We start from the raw sequence: 16,062 nt of genomic DNA, 5'->3' as shown, positions 1-16,062 counted from the left end.
AAAAGGTCCTGTGGCTTCCTGCCTACTCTCTCTCTCATCGCTTACTCTGGGCCACGCCACCTGCCGTGTTGTAAGGACACTCAAGCAGCCCCAGAGAGGTCCATGTGGTAAGGAACCGAGGCCAACAGCCTCGAGAGGGCCATCTTGGAAGTGGATCCTCCAGCTCAGCCAAGACTTCTGATGACTCGGCCTGGCCAAAGTCTTGACTGCAACCTCTGAGGGACCCTGAGCCAGAAAAGCCAGGTTAAGCCACTCCCAAACTCCTCACCCATAGAAACCACAAGAGAATGTGTTTGCTGTTTTAAGGGGTTAACCTTCCGGCCCCTCCATGACCACGCAGCGGAAAGGGAGCCCCAAGGTCAAGTGCCAGCTCTTGGTTAGAACCCCCTCCCGAGGTAAGCGTCCAGCACGCTGCAGAGAGGCCGGCCGCCTACTCACCTTTCCGGGTCCTACAGGTGGAGCAGCAGGTACACACTGTGGGAACGGGGTGGGGCGCCATCAGTGATTCCCCCCACTCGACAGAAACCAGTCCCAGGCAAACAAGGAGGCCTGAGATGCGGGGATCCCAGTGTGTACAATATAGGGGTCCCAGGAACGTGGGTCTCTGTAGAGACACCAAGGTGCGGGAGGGGACCATCTCAGCTTCAGCTTCCTCTCAGGTGCCAGGAAACACCCTCATCTGGCTGCATCCTGCAGCCCTAGGAGAGGCCAGGGATGGGGTCAAAGTTTCCTCTGGGAAATAACTCCAACCACCCCTGCCCAGAGCCTCGTTCTCTCTATGCCTTCCATTTCAGACTGTCCTCCAGGAAACCTCCTCAGATGGACCTCGGGACCCCAAGGGCTTGGTGTCTGGACGTCTGGGCCAAAGACCTAATTGGCTGCTGCCTTGCGCACTCCATTGGTCTTCATGCACATCTGGGCCTTGGTATATAGTAGGTGCTCACTAAAAACATGCTTACTGAGTGACTCCAAGTCCTTGGAAGGCCAGGATCATTCTTTCAACTCCCTTTGTACCCTGCCTGGTGTCCAGTGCTAGGTATTCAATGGATGGTGTCTGACTATGTACCTCCCAGTTCACTCTTCAGGGAGGGAAAGGCCAGTCCCTCCTGCCCTGACCCTTCAAGCAAGGAAGACAACTCCAGGCAGGTGAAAGGGTCAGGTCAAGTGCACTGCCCAGCCCCACCCTGGGTACCGAAAGCAGCAGGAAAGAACTATGCTTCCCTGTCTCCAACGTCCAGACCCTGTGTCCTGCTCAGACCACAGGCGGGGGCCTGTGTGCCAGGCATGTGGTGGGCATGCCGGGTGGGGGCAGTGACAGAGGAAGGACAGATCATGTGTCTGCCTGCCAGGAGCTTGCAGAGCTCAGTAACCACGCAGGGACAGTTCTGTGCCTTCTTCCCCCTCCTTCCTTTGCTTGCTTCGTCCTTCCTTTCCACGAGATGCAGATGGTTGAGTGGATCTCCCTTCTCAGTTCACAGCAAATGGGCCTCACTGGTTCAAGGGACCCCCTCTCACCTTATATGCATGTTTGCATGACTTTTATCCCCACCCCCTGCCCACATTGTCTTTCCTCCTCAAGGAGCAGCAGTTTTACTATTTCAATGTGCAGCTTTTTGTTTAAATGTGTTCTTGCAAACTCCACATTGTTATTCTGCATGATGGGCGTATATTTTTATTTTACATAAATTATTACATAAAATCTCCTGTTTTGTACTTTTTTCACTAGGCATCATGTTTTCATGTTGCATCTGTGTGTACACTTAATCTGTTGCTTCCAATGGCTGCATAGAGCTCCATGGGATGCAGGTTCTCTCTCTCCCAGGTTGTCTTCAACTCCTGCCACGTGTCCAGGGCTTGTAAATTATCGTGTTTGCTCTACTAACAACCCTAAGACACAGGCTGAATGGGGATTATTGGCTCTTTTTTCAAAGTAGAAAGCTGAAGGGAACTGGGTCTGTTTTCTGTGCCAAGTTCAAATCCTCTGGTAGTAGACTTGAAAAGCTGCACTTAGAAAAATTCTAAGGCTGAGCGTTTAGTGGCATCTGCTTTGCTGCGTTGTATGTGCTGTGTCTGCACAGGCCAGTGTCATGGTGTCACCTAGCCAGGATGGAGTCCAGTCCCCTCCCCTACTCTGGGGCCCTTTTGCCTACCTGGCTAGGCCTGGAGTCTGAGGCCCACAGTGGGGGCTGAGCTGGGAAGGGCGCACCAGCCCTGTGTGACTCTGACCCAGGTGCTTCTGCCCTTTACCCAAGCCCTGCGCCATCTCTCACCTGTCTTTCTTTCTGACATGGCTTTTATTTTAGGCCTCAGAACAGCTGGGGAGGGTGTCACACTGCCCCTGGCCTCCCTGCTGGCTCGGCACCTCCCTTCTCTGCCCCCTGAAACCACAGGTGCTGAGGCCAAGGGACGGGCAGTGAGACGGCTGTCTCAGCCCAGGGCTGCTGCAGCGCTCCCCACTGCCTCCCTGGGGTGGGGCAGGGGACGTCACTGTCTCTGCGAATGGACAGTGGCAGGGCCAGCGCCAAAGCAAACCATCCCGAACCCTTTTCTACCTGGTGCTGGGCTGGGAAGATGCTCGAGACCCAGGAGACACTTCCATCGCCGTTTCAACCTCCCCAAACTTCTCACGCTCCCAGCGCTGAGGCTTCCCTGAATAAGGCATCAGGGAAGGTCCAGGTAGGAGGCCTGGATTGCGGCCCCAGGGGGCCTTGGTACGGTGCGGTGCGTGATCTCTCTGAGCCTGCCTCCTCTACTTGGTCCACCTCTAGAATGGCGACAGACTCTCAGAGGAAAGGGACCGCAGGGCTGCCTGGGCCCACTTCCTACCCAAAGCAGGAGTCCCCCCTTGAGACTGACCATTCAACTTTGGTTTGGCTCCTTCCAATGTCAGGGATCCACTACCTCAGCAGGTAGCCCATTTCTCTCCTGGACACTTTCAGTTATTATAAAGTGCCTTTTATTTATTTTTTTTTTTGAGACAGAGTCTTGCTCTGTCACCTGGGCTAGAGTACAATGGCATCATCATAGCTCATAGCAACCTCAAATCCCTCAAATTCCTCAAATTCCTCCTGCCTCAGCCTCCTGGGCAGCTGGGACTACAGGCGTGCACATCACCATGCCCATCTAATTTTCCTATTTTTATTAGAGACGGGGTCTTGCTCTTGCTCAGGCTGGTCTGAAACTCCTGGCCTCAAGTGATCCTCTGGCCTCAGCCTCCCAGAGTGCTAGGATTACAGGTGTGAGCCACTGTGCCCAGCCTACAAAGTATTTTTTAGGTGAGATAAATAACAACAAGAACAGTAAGAGCAGCTACTACATATTCGTGCCAGGCATGCCAAAGCACTTTTATGTGGCTTAATTTGCTTGAAGCCTCACAACAACCCTGCCGGTGGGTGCCACTCCCGTGCAGGTAGGAACCTGAGGTGCAGGGAGGGCAAGCAGCTTGCCAAGGTCACGCAGTGAGGAAGTAGCGACCCCCCTGGAACTTCACCCCACTGGTTCTTGCTCTGCCCTCTGGGTCTCACTGAACTGGGGCCCTTTGTTCTTCTAAGTGGCAGCTTTCACTTGAGGCTGGTAGCCAATGAGCTGAGGGAGGGTGGAGATGACACTTGGAGATGTTCTGCAGTCCTGTTTCTGGGGCAGTCCCAGGAGGCCAGAAGCTGCAGAAGCTCAGTGAGGCCCGGATGGTGGACGGGGGAGTGACTGAGGGCACCGGCACAGGAGTCAGCAGGCTGGCTGTGCTCTAGTGCAGCCCACCATGGGGGACCCTGGTAGAGTCCCCTCCCCTGGACCTTCGTCCCTTCACTGGCAAAATCTGAGGGTTAGACTGAATGGTCCCTGAGGCCCCTTCCTGCCTGGGCTTTGGGAATTCCATTCTACGTTTGGGGCGGGGGGTTACCTCAGGAGATAACCTCTCCCTGAGGAGGCCCTCACCACCCCCCCAGGCCTCTACCTCCTCAATCCTGCCCTGCTTCCCACAGTGACAGGGTTAAAACATCTCCGATCAGAAAAGCCACAACCTTCAAACCTGGGGAAAGGCAGAGGGGACATTCCTGAGAGGTGGGGAATGGACAGATCCCCAGGCTGCACTTGGCTCTGACCATGAGTCGTCATTCCCAGGACAGCCACAGGGCTCATGCTTTTCTGTCCATGTCTAAGGTCCCAAGAGTCAGGTGGGCTCTGTCAAGATCCAGGGTTCAGGCCAAGGTGCCCCCTGCAGGCTGTACATGGTCACAGGGGGCTGGATGTCCCCATTTGTACACTTAAGGGCAGGGTAGCCAACAGGCACACGTTGTGGCCACAGATTCCAAAAGAACTGCTGTGAGTCCTGGCCCAGCTCCCTAGCCCCTGCCCTCCTGGAGCCTGAAACCCACACTGATGAATCCAGTGCCAGGGGGTCCCAACTGTAGCTGCACCTCAATGGCATCACATGTCTGCGTCTCACCCCAGATCTACCAAAGCCCCTGCGGATGGCCAAAGACTGCAAGCTCAACAAGACCCCCAGGTCAATCCTGATCCCAGCAACCTCATGCTGGGCATGTGACAACCAGAGCTAGACTTCAGAGGCAGAGGTGCTGTTACTGTAAGGCCCTGGCCTCCACATGAATTAGACCTCAGAGCTGGCATGGCCCTTGGTATGCAGAGGCTGGGGGTACACAGGGCTGAGTGGGGGATCAGGGTGAGAATGAGACAGTAGAGTGAGAGGGAGGACAGGAAATATTCAGGTAGGGAAGAGGGCAACGACAGCAGTGACCCCTGTGTGGGTAGGAGGAGACACTCAGGTGCTCAAGTCAGGTAAGCCCCCCCTAGGAGAGTGGGATCAGAGAGGAGGAGAACAAAGAAAGCTCCTGTGGCCCAGGAACTAGCACTCAACCACTCCCAATTCCCCAGGCAATGTGCAGGTGACCTATCCCTGATCAGAGTCTGCAGGCCTGGCCTGGCCCGATCTGATGGGCGTCTCTGTTGGTGGCAGGTCCTTGGGCAAGGGCCAGGTTTCATGCCACATGGTGGAGCAGGGCTCTCTCAATGGAAGCAAGGCCCAACCTGTGGGAAAGAAGAGAAGCAAAGTGACACCTACCTGAGCTGCCAGCGCTCTCAGAAGCACTCCTGGACATCTTAGGCTGGCCGTGTTTGCCGCTGGCCCGCCCAGAGCCCGGAGGGGGGGGCCCTGAGGGAGCAGGGGCACCGTCTCCCCTGATGGTGGTGAGGTCCTGCATGCTGAAGCTCCGGAGTCTCTCTGATAAGGCACCCTGTCCCTGGATACAACACAGGAGGGGACACATGTCAGAGGCCTGACCCACAGCTCATGGGCCTTGGCGGGGGGCAAACTCGATGAAGGCCAAGAGGGAGCTCTGATGGTCAGCAGGTGGAAATCAGGCCCTGGATCAACTCTGCAGAGGGCAGGTGCCCAGATACACTTGCTGGAAACACCGAGAGGGTCAAACCCAGATTTCCCAGGAGCTCCTCTAGGCCTCAGCAATTGCTCCTTTGGCTCCAGGCTCCTTCCTCTCCTCCAGACACCCCTGTGATTGAACCTTAGACCCAGGGCCAAGGGCATGACTACCGTCTGCAGTTCCTACTCTGTGGAGGCCATTTGCCGCTTCTCTTGCTCTACGTAAATAAAAATCCATATGTGTCTTCATTTTTCTCAGTTCTCACTACATAAGAATTTGATCAAAAAATCAAAACCTAATATTCTATGTGTTTGTCCTTATTCTTTTCAAAGGAAATAAAATACAGAGAGCATTTTCCCAGCTATACGACAATAGTCATTTCTTTTATCTATACAGCATGTTACTGTTTATAAGGCGCTTTTTACTTCCACTGGCACATTTGAGCTTCATAAAATACCCAAAATGTAATGAATCAGGAAGGGAAAAAAACGATATTAAAAAAACCCCTGCTGACTGTAACCATTTCATCTCAAAGGGAGCCACAGAATTAATCTCAGGGGGGAAATGTTCTTTTGTTTAGGAAAGCAAGATAAATCCATTATACTTATGAAAGGAAGGTCCTCCGCCGGCTGGATGAGAGAATGTGCTGGGGAGTGAAAACGATCACAGTGAAGGCTCCGGGATGGTGGCTCTGCTTAGGTGTGCCTCAGGAGTTAGTTGGAGAGAGAGACTTGAGTTTGGGGGAAAAGGAAACCTGAGAGCGCGTCAGGGGCTGGTAAGAGACTGGGGTTATGGAAAATTAGGTTGGGATTTGGAGCAAGAAGTGACAGTCAAGTAACTACGAGGCAAATCATCTTCAGAAATACTGGAGGGTGTGCAGACTTCATGAGACTTGCATGAGACTGCAGGGGGTAGAAGAGGTATTTTATTTGGATAATGAAGGAGTGCGTGGTCCCAGAGGTCTGGAGGACTTGGGGACAATAAGGCACAACAGACATAACAGAACCAACAAATCAGCACAAAATCGATGCGAGCAGCTGACCAGAGGACTCGGGGCTGGTGAAATTGATGAAACAAACAAGGGCCAACACAGCTGAGTAAGAGGTTTTCAGAGATGGGAAAAGGGTTTGGGGGATGTTTTTCATTTTACTTAATAAAAAAAATAATGTAAATGGACTAAGAAAACACAGCAATTTACTGATGTGAAAGATCCAGATAGGATAAATGCAAATGCAAAATGAGTTAGAGGGAAGGAGGAGCAAAAGGGGCTTGCAGACAGGTTTAGAAGAAATGCCAGAATTAAACAAAGATGCATGGAAATATGAAAGGGGTAAGTTCCTAACCTATGAAAGATATAAAAACCATGTCTCCAGGAAACTGACAACAATAACACAAAGAAAATGATTTAGATAATCAAATATATACAATTAGAATTATAAAGCTAGACAAAGGAGTGTTTGGAGGACATTATGTGAAAAAAAGACAGAAATCACCCTGGTTGCCTCAGACATTATTCTCGAATGATGGTGGGTAAGGGTCCAAGGCCTCATATTCTAGACATTAACAGCTGGGTGGTCTTTGCCAAGAAAATGAGAGCTGGGCCAGCCACCCATTATATCCCCTTCAAATCTAAATCTAATAGCCAATGATCTGTGATTATTTTACTTAGAAACATTTTAGATGACACCTAGAATAAACTTGATGACTAAAGAAAAATTGATTCTGAAAAGAATAAGAAAACATTGATAATTATTATATAATTGAATAATTCCACGTAAGATTTTTTTGTTTTGTTTTGTTTTTGTTTTTGTTTTTTTGGAGACAGGGTCTCACTCTGTTGCCCAGGATGGAGGGTAGTGGTGTGATCATAGTTCACTGCAGCCTCACGTTCCTGGGCTCAAGGGATCCTCCTGCCTCAGCCTCCCAAGTAGCTGGGACTACAGGTGCATGCCACTGTGTCTGGCTAATTTTTCTGTTTTTTGTAGAGATGGGGCCTTGTCTTGAACTTCTGACCTCAAGCGATCCTCCCGCCTCAGCCTCTCAGAGTGCTAGGATTACAGGCGTGAGTCCCTGCACCTGGTCTCAATGTTAGGTTAATGTTCAGGCAAACCACTCACTGATTTACTCTTTCATTTATCTTTCTATTTCTTCATTTATCTGTTCAACAATTATTTATCAAGTACTTTCTATGGGCAAGATACTGTGCTAGGTGAACATGACAATATTATTAGGAAACACGACAATACAGCTCGATTTCTCACAAAACGTAGAAAGACAAATGTACAAATAACAATACAGAAGTGCCATACCAGAAGCTATAGAAAGCCAAGATTAAGAACAATAGTTCTTGAGTCAGACCTGGATTCAAATCCCAATCCTGTCATCTAACAGCTGGGTGATTTTAATCTCTCTGCATGTCTGCAGAAAGCATCCATCTGGCAGGATGGTGGTGAGGTTCAATGAGATACGTGCCCTTGAGATGCCCATTACAGAGCCCAGTGCATAGTTAGGTGTTCAACAACATCAATGAGGATGATCATGGTGTTGCTGTTGCTGCTGCCTGAGATACAAAAGTTGCTGCTGAAATCAGAGATGGAAAAGATCACTTCTGACCAAAAGGACCAGGAGGGGCTTGTTTCATGACCCCAAGCTCAAATAAACGGGACTAATTCCATCGACACGTTCTGCCACTTCTGGCAAACACTTAGCAGTGTATCTGGGAGAAAGCAGCAGTAGGCATCACACACGTTCATTTTAGCAAAGTGCTCAGTTCCACTCCCAGAGGCCAGCCAGCCAGTCTAGCTCAATATCACTGGATGACGAAGAGTGGAAGTGGCAGAGGTCAGGAAAGAGAAGGAGATAATAATAGCTCAGTGTCAACCCACTCCAGTGTCAGAGGAAATTACAGTGGCGGGATGGACACAAGACTCTTGAAAGCAAATTAGCCCTTACCCATCAGAACAAGCTGAGGTGGTTAAAATCAACACGTCTCTCTCATGTGTAAACCTCTCAGCCCTGTGCAGTCTCCACTCAAAATCTCATTCCCACTCACTTCCCACAAACCCCAGTCCTCCCTGCCGCTTCAGCTCTGCTCTGGAGAACCTGTGTTTGTTATTCTGGGCCACTGTCTTCCGGCAACCAAGAGTTGTTCATTGGTACTCTGCAAAATCGGGTTCCTTACTTTGGGAAAATAAATTTGAATTCACTAAGTTTGGAAAAGCTTAATACCATATTCCCCATAATTCAATGAGCCATATTGCCACACTAAAAGCTCTGCGAAGTCCTGCAGTGTTTGAGGTTGTTTAACTCTGTGTATCCCAAATGTATGTGAACACAGTGGGATACGCTGTTAGCCGACCATCCAACAGTCATTCCCAACCCCATTCTTAACATGGTGAGAAAAAAACAGACTTCCCAACCTCCTTTGTAGCTATGGATGGCCTTATGATACAGTTCTGGCCAGCAGGTTGTAAGGGAAATCTGCTCAGGGATTTCTGGAAAAAGCATTTTCTCTTCCTGATACGTGGGAGGAGAAAGGCCTGACCCTGATACCTGCTTTCTGCCTTTTGAGTGTGGTTTGGATGCCTGGAACTCTCATCTTGGACTAGGAGAATCACAGAGCCATCCACCCAGAGCCTTGACATTACTAAGTCACTGGAATAATGACAGCACCAAGTTACTCCTAGATTTCTTATAAATGATTTTTATTAATTCCAAGACACATTTTTTCATCTCTGAAATTGGGGTAGGTCTTACAATTGCTGCTGCCCTGATATCATTGTCACTGCCTACCTATGATTATACTTGTTATTCTCCATGACATGACTGAACAACTGAAACCCCTCAGTGTTTAATTAACAAACCGTTTAAAAACCACTTTAGGAAGCATCTGAGTCCTGGTTTTCTAAAACACATTTCACAGACACCTTCTGGTGTGACTAAGAAAGTGGCAGCATCAGGCTGGGCGAGGTGGCTCATGTCTGTAATCCTAGCACTCTGGGAGGCCAAGGTGGGAGGATGGATTGAGCTCAGAGTTTGAGACCAGCCTAAGCAAGAGCAAGATCCCGTCTCTACTAAAAATAGAAAAAAATTAGCTGGGCACAGTAGCGAGTGCCTGAAGTCCCAGCTACTCGGGAGGCTGAGGCAAGAGGATCACTTGAGCCAAGGAGTTTGACGTTGCAATGAGCTACGATGATGCCACTGCACCCTACCCAGGGCTACAGAGTGAGACCCTGTCTCCAAAAAAAAAAAAAAAAAAAAGAAAGTGGTAGCATCAAAACTGGCAGAATGGGTATCAGCTGCATGGATAAAAATTCCAGAAACAATAGCTCTACATCATCAACACATGGAAGGAACAGAGAATGATACACCATGGTCATAAGTGGATACTGATGAGCTGAGATGAAAAGTAATTCAGAAGACTCAGAAAGTGAAGAAGTGAGGTTAGGAAGACCTTAACCAATTTACTATGCTAATATGTTTCTTTTAATGTATATACAAAAGTGACACAGACAAAAATCTAAGTCTAAAAGTCTTTTCAATAAGAAGAAAGAAACATTCTAAGTAAAAAAGCATTGTTTCCTAATTTAATTGGCAATATTTTCTTTCTTAGTGGTACGTAAGATAATGATGTGTCTTAGAAACTACAGCATTTTAGACTCAATGAAATATGGTTGCGCAACTTAGAGAAGCTTTCTCTAATCATCCCAGCTCCCTGTAACATGCCCTCGGTGCAGCCTTTGAGGTGTACTTCTTTGTTGTACTTCATCCAACAATACCGACATCGCTGGTTTGCCTTCCCCGCCAGACTGTTTCATCCACTATTGCCGCCCTGGCATTGCCACTCCACTGGTACACATCAGGGGTCAAGGGGCTGAATGGATGAGCATATGGCCATTTATTGAGCTGCTGCCTGAGTAAAGCGCAAGGTAGGAAATCCCTACCTCGAATGCATCAGCCAGGGTTCCAGACCTGAGGGAGCACCCTACAGAACAGGGCCTTGACCTGTGGCCGCAAGGAGTGCATGAGAAATGTCAGAGGGCGGTAGGGTGCAGAGGACAGAGGGCACACATCTGAGAGGCAGGGTGTCCCAGAGGAGACCACACTTGAACTGGCCTTGGAGGACTTTCATGGGTAAAGATAGGGGCCAGGGGGAAAGGGAAGTATATTTCTTCATAAATGACACTTAGTGACAAATTCACCCCTGAGGGCTGCCACTTCATTCTGCCCCAGATGAGGTCTTTGCAGTTTCGTCTGCTGAGGAGATGGGGGTCCATTTATACCATGTTAATGGCCATGAACATATCCAATAGTAAAAGTACCTGTGGAAAGGTTACAGGGTTTCTTTTAAAACAACCATGCCAGGGAGTGAGACTTACTCTGCACTGTACACCCTCTTTTGTCCTTTTAGAATGCTGTACCAGGAACGTGCACTAACTCTAAAAAACCAGTACAATTTAATGTGCAGTAACACCCACAGCACTCTTTCAAGGTCACCCTGAGGACCCCATTTTGTGAATACAGGGCTTGCGTGATGCTGACAAATGCCACCTAGACCAGAAAAATGACATGGGAATATTAAAAAAAAAATAACAACAACAACAAACCCAGAGCTGAGGAGGAAGGCATGCTGTCCCCACAAACTGAGTGATTCCAGCTCTTAATGAAGTCCTATTTTCCAGAAGGACACAACAAGTCACAGGGGAGGCCCCAGCAGAGCATAGATTTTAGCCCATCTCACATCACACAACATCTAATGCCTGCTGTCGCTGACAATGGGAATAAAGACAAAAGGTTTTAGTGAGTCAGGCAACTGATAACAAAGCCACTAGCATGACCACATTTCCCGGCGGTAATTCAAAAAGAGTTAGTACTTCCTTCCATGAACCCACGGTGTCCCCACCTTGCTCAGTCAGCCCCTCAGCCACACATGCTGCACGCCAGCGCCAAGCAGCCTCCTACCCACATGCTGCATGAAGACCAGGGCCTTGTCTGAGACACCACATGGGATTAACAAACAAAACAGAGAGGAGGATTCTACCACGATAGCATCAATAGTCAAATTCAATTCATTCTCCAGGCATTAAACAAAACCAAGTAAGTTAATTGCATGTTAGATGCTATCAAATTAACACAGTAAGAGGCTCTGGGAAGCCGATGGAGGGGGACCCAGCTCCGTGTGCCTGGCATGGATTAACACACATGCGCACACGCACAGGTGCACGAGGGACACCTGCCTTGGATCCAGACCGCATGCCAGCGGGCAGAGGTGGCTGCTTGGCCTCGCTACCCGACTGGATCAGTTTGGAGTTAGTCACACCTCTCAACAGGGTTACCTGCCCTTCTCTGAGGTCCAAAGAGGAGACAAAATGAAAGAGTCGAGCCACCTGATAAGGGGGAAAAGGAAAAAAAAAAAAGCGATGGGCACCAGGCCAACAGAGAGGCGTTGAAGGAGACTGTGCTGTCCTCGCCTCTTTCCTCCCCTTCCTTCCTCCCTCACTCATGTATTCACTCACTTGCAAGGAACACTGAAGGAGCCTTCGCAAAGCCCTGCGTGAGCCCACAGAGGAACAGAGATGAGGAGGACACTGTTCCTGCTCCCACGGAGCTCACAATCTAGCCAGGGCATCAAGACACACAAACGCGGACAAGGCAGCGAGTGACAAAGATGTCCAAACATGCCATTGTGCAGGTGGGGGCCGGCACTGAGGCTGCGCACTAAGCGGACATAGGGCTCAAACCCGAGCCAGGCCAGGGCTGTGTCACCGAAGAGGAGGAGGAAGGTGAGCGCCGGCCGGGAGCGCGCTGGGCCTGCAAGTGGGAGTGGAAAACCCAAGGTCCATCTGGGGCCCAGGCGTGAACCCACCTGAGGAGAGGCTTTGGTGTGGGAGAGTAACGGGAGGTAAGCCTGGGAGAACTGGGCTTCGCCTACCTAAATTTGGTGTTTGATGATAAACCGAGCGCTCCACTGACGGTTTCTGAGCAGTGAGCGACGTGAAGAAAGCAGGATGTTAAAAAACTGAGAATACCCTAGATGTACCATGTGGCACACACTGAGAACCGCCCCCAATATCTGCTCTCCTCTTTCCTCTCCTTGGCTTGCAGCTGGGCACACAGATGTCTGGAATACAGACCTAATTTCCTAGCCTCCCTTCTGGGAAGTGCCCTTACTGAGAGACAGTGTGCGAAAACAAACGTTAACTGGCAGGGAGGCTGGCTCGGTGCTCCTGGTTTGCAGCCGGCTGGATGGGTGGTGAGGAGCAGGGGCTGGGGAGGTGAGGCAGGCCTGTGCTGAGCAGGGAGGGTGCACAGGGGAGTTGGTTCTCCGTAGCAGACCAGGCCTGGTCACCTGGTGATGGGGTCTCAAGGTCCCCAGGAAGGGGGCCCTCCACACACAGTGGCTGCCCCTGGCCCTGCATGGGGATGTCTCAGCTGGAAGCTTTGCCTGGGCCACGCTTCCCCCTCAGAGGCAAAGGCCTTGTCGGAAAGGGCAATGAGAACAGAGAAAGGACTGAGGAGGGCGGCTGGGGAGGGGGGGGGGGGGGGGGGAGGAGAGGGCATCTACATGACAAATTCATCCAGCTGCTACTGAAAGGTGGAGCTATGGTATATAGTGACTCTAAAGTCCTCAGGGGTGAACAGTCATCTCTCAGGTACTCAGCCACTGGCCCTCAGGGCCTGGTGGTGTCATCAAGTAGACAATGGCCACGAAGTGTCAATTTAGTGGGTAGGAGAGAGGGGCTTGGGGTGATGCAAGGAACACTGGGCTGGGAACTAGAGACCCTTGCTCCGATTCCTGCAACTAACACTGCATAACCCTGGGCAAGTCACTCAGCATCCCGGGGCTCAGTTTCCTCTGTGAAGTGGGGCTCCACAGCGCACGGCAGCTGAGGTCCTCCCTGCTCAGCAGCCCGCGGGTGGTTCACGCCTGTAATCCTAGCACTCTGGGAGGCTGAGGCTGGAGGATTGTTTGAGCTCAGGAGTTCGAGATCAGCCTGAGCAAGAGCGAGACCCCATCTCTACTGAAAAACAGAAAGAAATTAGCTGAACAACTAAAAATATCTATAGGAAAAATTAGCCAGTCATGGTGGCGCATGCCTGTAGTCCCAGCTACTCAGGAGGCTGAGGCAGTAGGATTGCTTGAGTCCAGGAGTTTGAGGTTGCTGTGAGCTAGGTTGATGCCATGGCACTCTAGTCTGGACAACAGAGCGAGGCTCTGTTTCAAAATTAAAAAATAAATAAATAAATAAACCTGGTCTGCTCATCTCCAAAGCCCAGCTCTGGATATCCTCAATGCTAAGCACTGTTCTATCAGTCATGGCAGCTAAAAATATGTATAACAGTCATTCCTTTAGCATTCACTGAGCACCTATGGGGGACGCAGACAAGACACAAATATAAATGACTACAACAGTGCCATTGGAGGGCCCAGAAGTGAGAGACCAGTTCTTCCTGGGACCAGAGGAGGCTTCATGAAGGAGATGGCATTTGACCTTGAAGGATGGGAAGGATTTCAAAGAGGTAGAAACAGAGGCAGATGGATGAACAACATGACCAAAGGCAAGAAAGAGAAAATTCTAGAAACAGCACTCAGAGTTGCCATTCCCAGAACAATATAGAAGGTGATCCTGTGGATGTTCCAGAAGGGCTGGAAAGGTAAGGAGAGATAGGACTGGGAGGCTGGGATCAGGGTAGGACCGCACAGGCCTCAAGTGGGAAGTGACAGGAGCAGTTGACACTATTTGGGTAGCTACTGCACCAGTCCAAGCAAGGAGGGTGGGTGGGGGGGCAGAAGGCCTGGAAGGAGGGAAGGGATGTCAAACGGTCAGGACTTGAACGGTAAGTGGGAGGAAGGTGAGGCATCAAAGGTGAACCGAGATTTGGGGCCTGAGAGGAAAGTGATTTCATTGTCATCAGAAAGGGAGGGACACACAGGAGGGGCAGATTTGGAGTTAGGAGACTACTGACTAAAGGCCCCAAAGAGACAAGGGGAGGAGAGATATTCAGCAAAGAACCAGAAATGCTGGAAATTGAGTCCTGGGCAGGGAAGCCGATCTGGGAACCAGGTACTTCAGGTGACAGCTGAAGGTGAGAGAAAGGATGAGATGGTGCAGGGAGGAGAGGAGAGCGAGGGGGGACCCAGAGAAATCCACCCAACACTGAAGGAGCGAGGAAAGGAGGGAGTGAGCACGGGAGAGGAGTCAGAGAGCAGGAGGTGAACAAGATGGTGCCCTGTCACCACACGTGTGATCCTCAAACTGTTTTCTCCAACCTTCTAGATCCAACCAGCCTCTTCTCTGACGTTAGGAAGGCAGACCTCTCTCTTTCCACTTGGACCCTTGATGTGTCAGGCTATAGAATCTCCACCGGTAAATGCAGAACAGCGACGGGGCAAGTAACATCAGACCAGCAACTCCACGTGAATTTCTGGCCTTTCCTCTTCAGCTCACTGTGATGCTGGGTCTTTTGTTTGTTTGAATCCACTTGACCATTTACCGAGTGGAGTGAGCTGAGGTATGTTTCCAGGTAGAAACACTGTGAAAACAGGGATCCAGAACGATGGGGCACTGAGTGACAAAGCCACGTGTGGGGAAACCACGCTGGGAAAAAGTCTTCCTTAGTTACGCTTAGACATGGTTTGAAAAGTGAAGCTCGGGTGCAGGTTGATTTATTTGGGGAGACTAGAGGATAGGGGATACTTCCAACCTTTTTCAGTAGGTTGTCCATAACAGTTTAGAGATAATTTTGGAGTTTAAAACTCGTTGCCGTGGTGAATTCTAAATATTAACTTTATGACACACAGTCCTCAGTTAAAACAGAAGAAAGAAGGCTGACTTGATGTAAGCTAGCACAGTGGCCAGAAACATTCTTCCGAGAAGTGAAGAGATAAGCATGGGGTTTCTTGGAGTCCTTGGCCTCTTAAGTTCAACAGACACGAGGGAGTGAAGCCGGAGAAGTGAGACTGGGGACCTGGGGAGGGAACAGCAGTTGTCTCTTTTCCCTCCTTGGAAATACCTTTTAAGTATGAGCTGATACGGGGAGGTTTTATAAAAAGAAAATCAACGTCTGCCCTCTGATAAATTGTAAACTAGTAGTTTTTTTGCTAGAACTCAAACACACGCAAGGCAACTGACTCCAGTCAGGTCAGAAGTTCCAAATTACAGGGCTTATGAACTTCTTCAAATGAGCTTCTGATCCCAACACTAAAGTTTCACAGTGGTTTGAAAGCAGCATTTTACTCAAGCCAGAGGTTTAAATAAGGCACGGATGGATAAAAGATAAGGATAAGGAGGACTTTTTAAATTTTTTTACTATTTATGCTGAATTGTTTTGTAGAGTTTTTTTTTAAGGCAAAATTGAGTGGGAGTAAAAAAAAATGAGTGGGAAAACATAATACTTTATCTCAATGGATCCTGCCTAGCTTTTCAGATGCTAGGGCTATAACCAAGGCTAACCACTACCCCTGGTGGTTGTCAAGCATAATTGCAGGCAAAGTGTCTGAGTTTTGGAAGGCAAGTCAGGAAAGCAGAGGTCATAGTGTGAAAGCAGGGCTGGATGGAGTGGGGGTGGGGGGCAGGATGAAGAAATGAGAGCTACGGCACGGGTGCTACCACAGGCTGAGTTTCCAGCTCCCTATTTTCCTGGTTCCCGGTGAAGTTTACATACAGAG

At 49.7% G+C, this 16,062-nt stretch overlaps 1 protein-coding gene across 3 annotated transcripts in view; it reads right to left on the bottom strand.

Annotated features, from left to right (window-relative positions):
* Positions 1-16,062, bottom strand: part of REEP1 (receptor accessory protein 1) — a 114,497-nt gene that overhangs the window by 12,662 nt on the left and 85,773 nt on the right. For all 3 annotated transcript variants that reach the window (XM_012644239.1, XM_012644238.1, XM_012644240.1), the window contains one exon: positions 5,078-5,255. In XM_012644239.1, coding sequence (XP_012499693.1) covers positions 5,078-5,255 — 178 coding nt within the window. The remainder of the gene's footprint in view (positions 1-5,077; positions 5,256-16,062) is intronic.

The sequence above is a fragment of the Propithecus coquereli genome, unplaced genomic scaffold (assembly GCF_000956105.1).
Source record: "Propithecus coquereli isolate 6110/MARCELLA unplaced genomic scaffold, Pcoq_1.0 Scaffold208, whole genome shotgun sequence".
Taxonomy (NCBI): Eukaryota; Metazoa; Chordata; class Mammalia; order Primates; family Indriidae; genus Propithecus; species Propithecus coquereli.
This window is presented reverse-complemented; position numbering and strand designations above follow the sequence as displayed.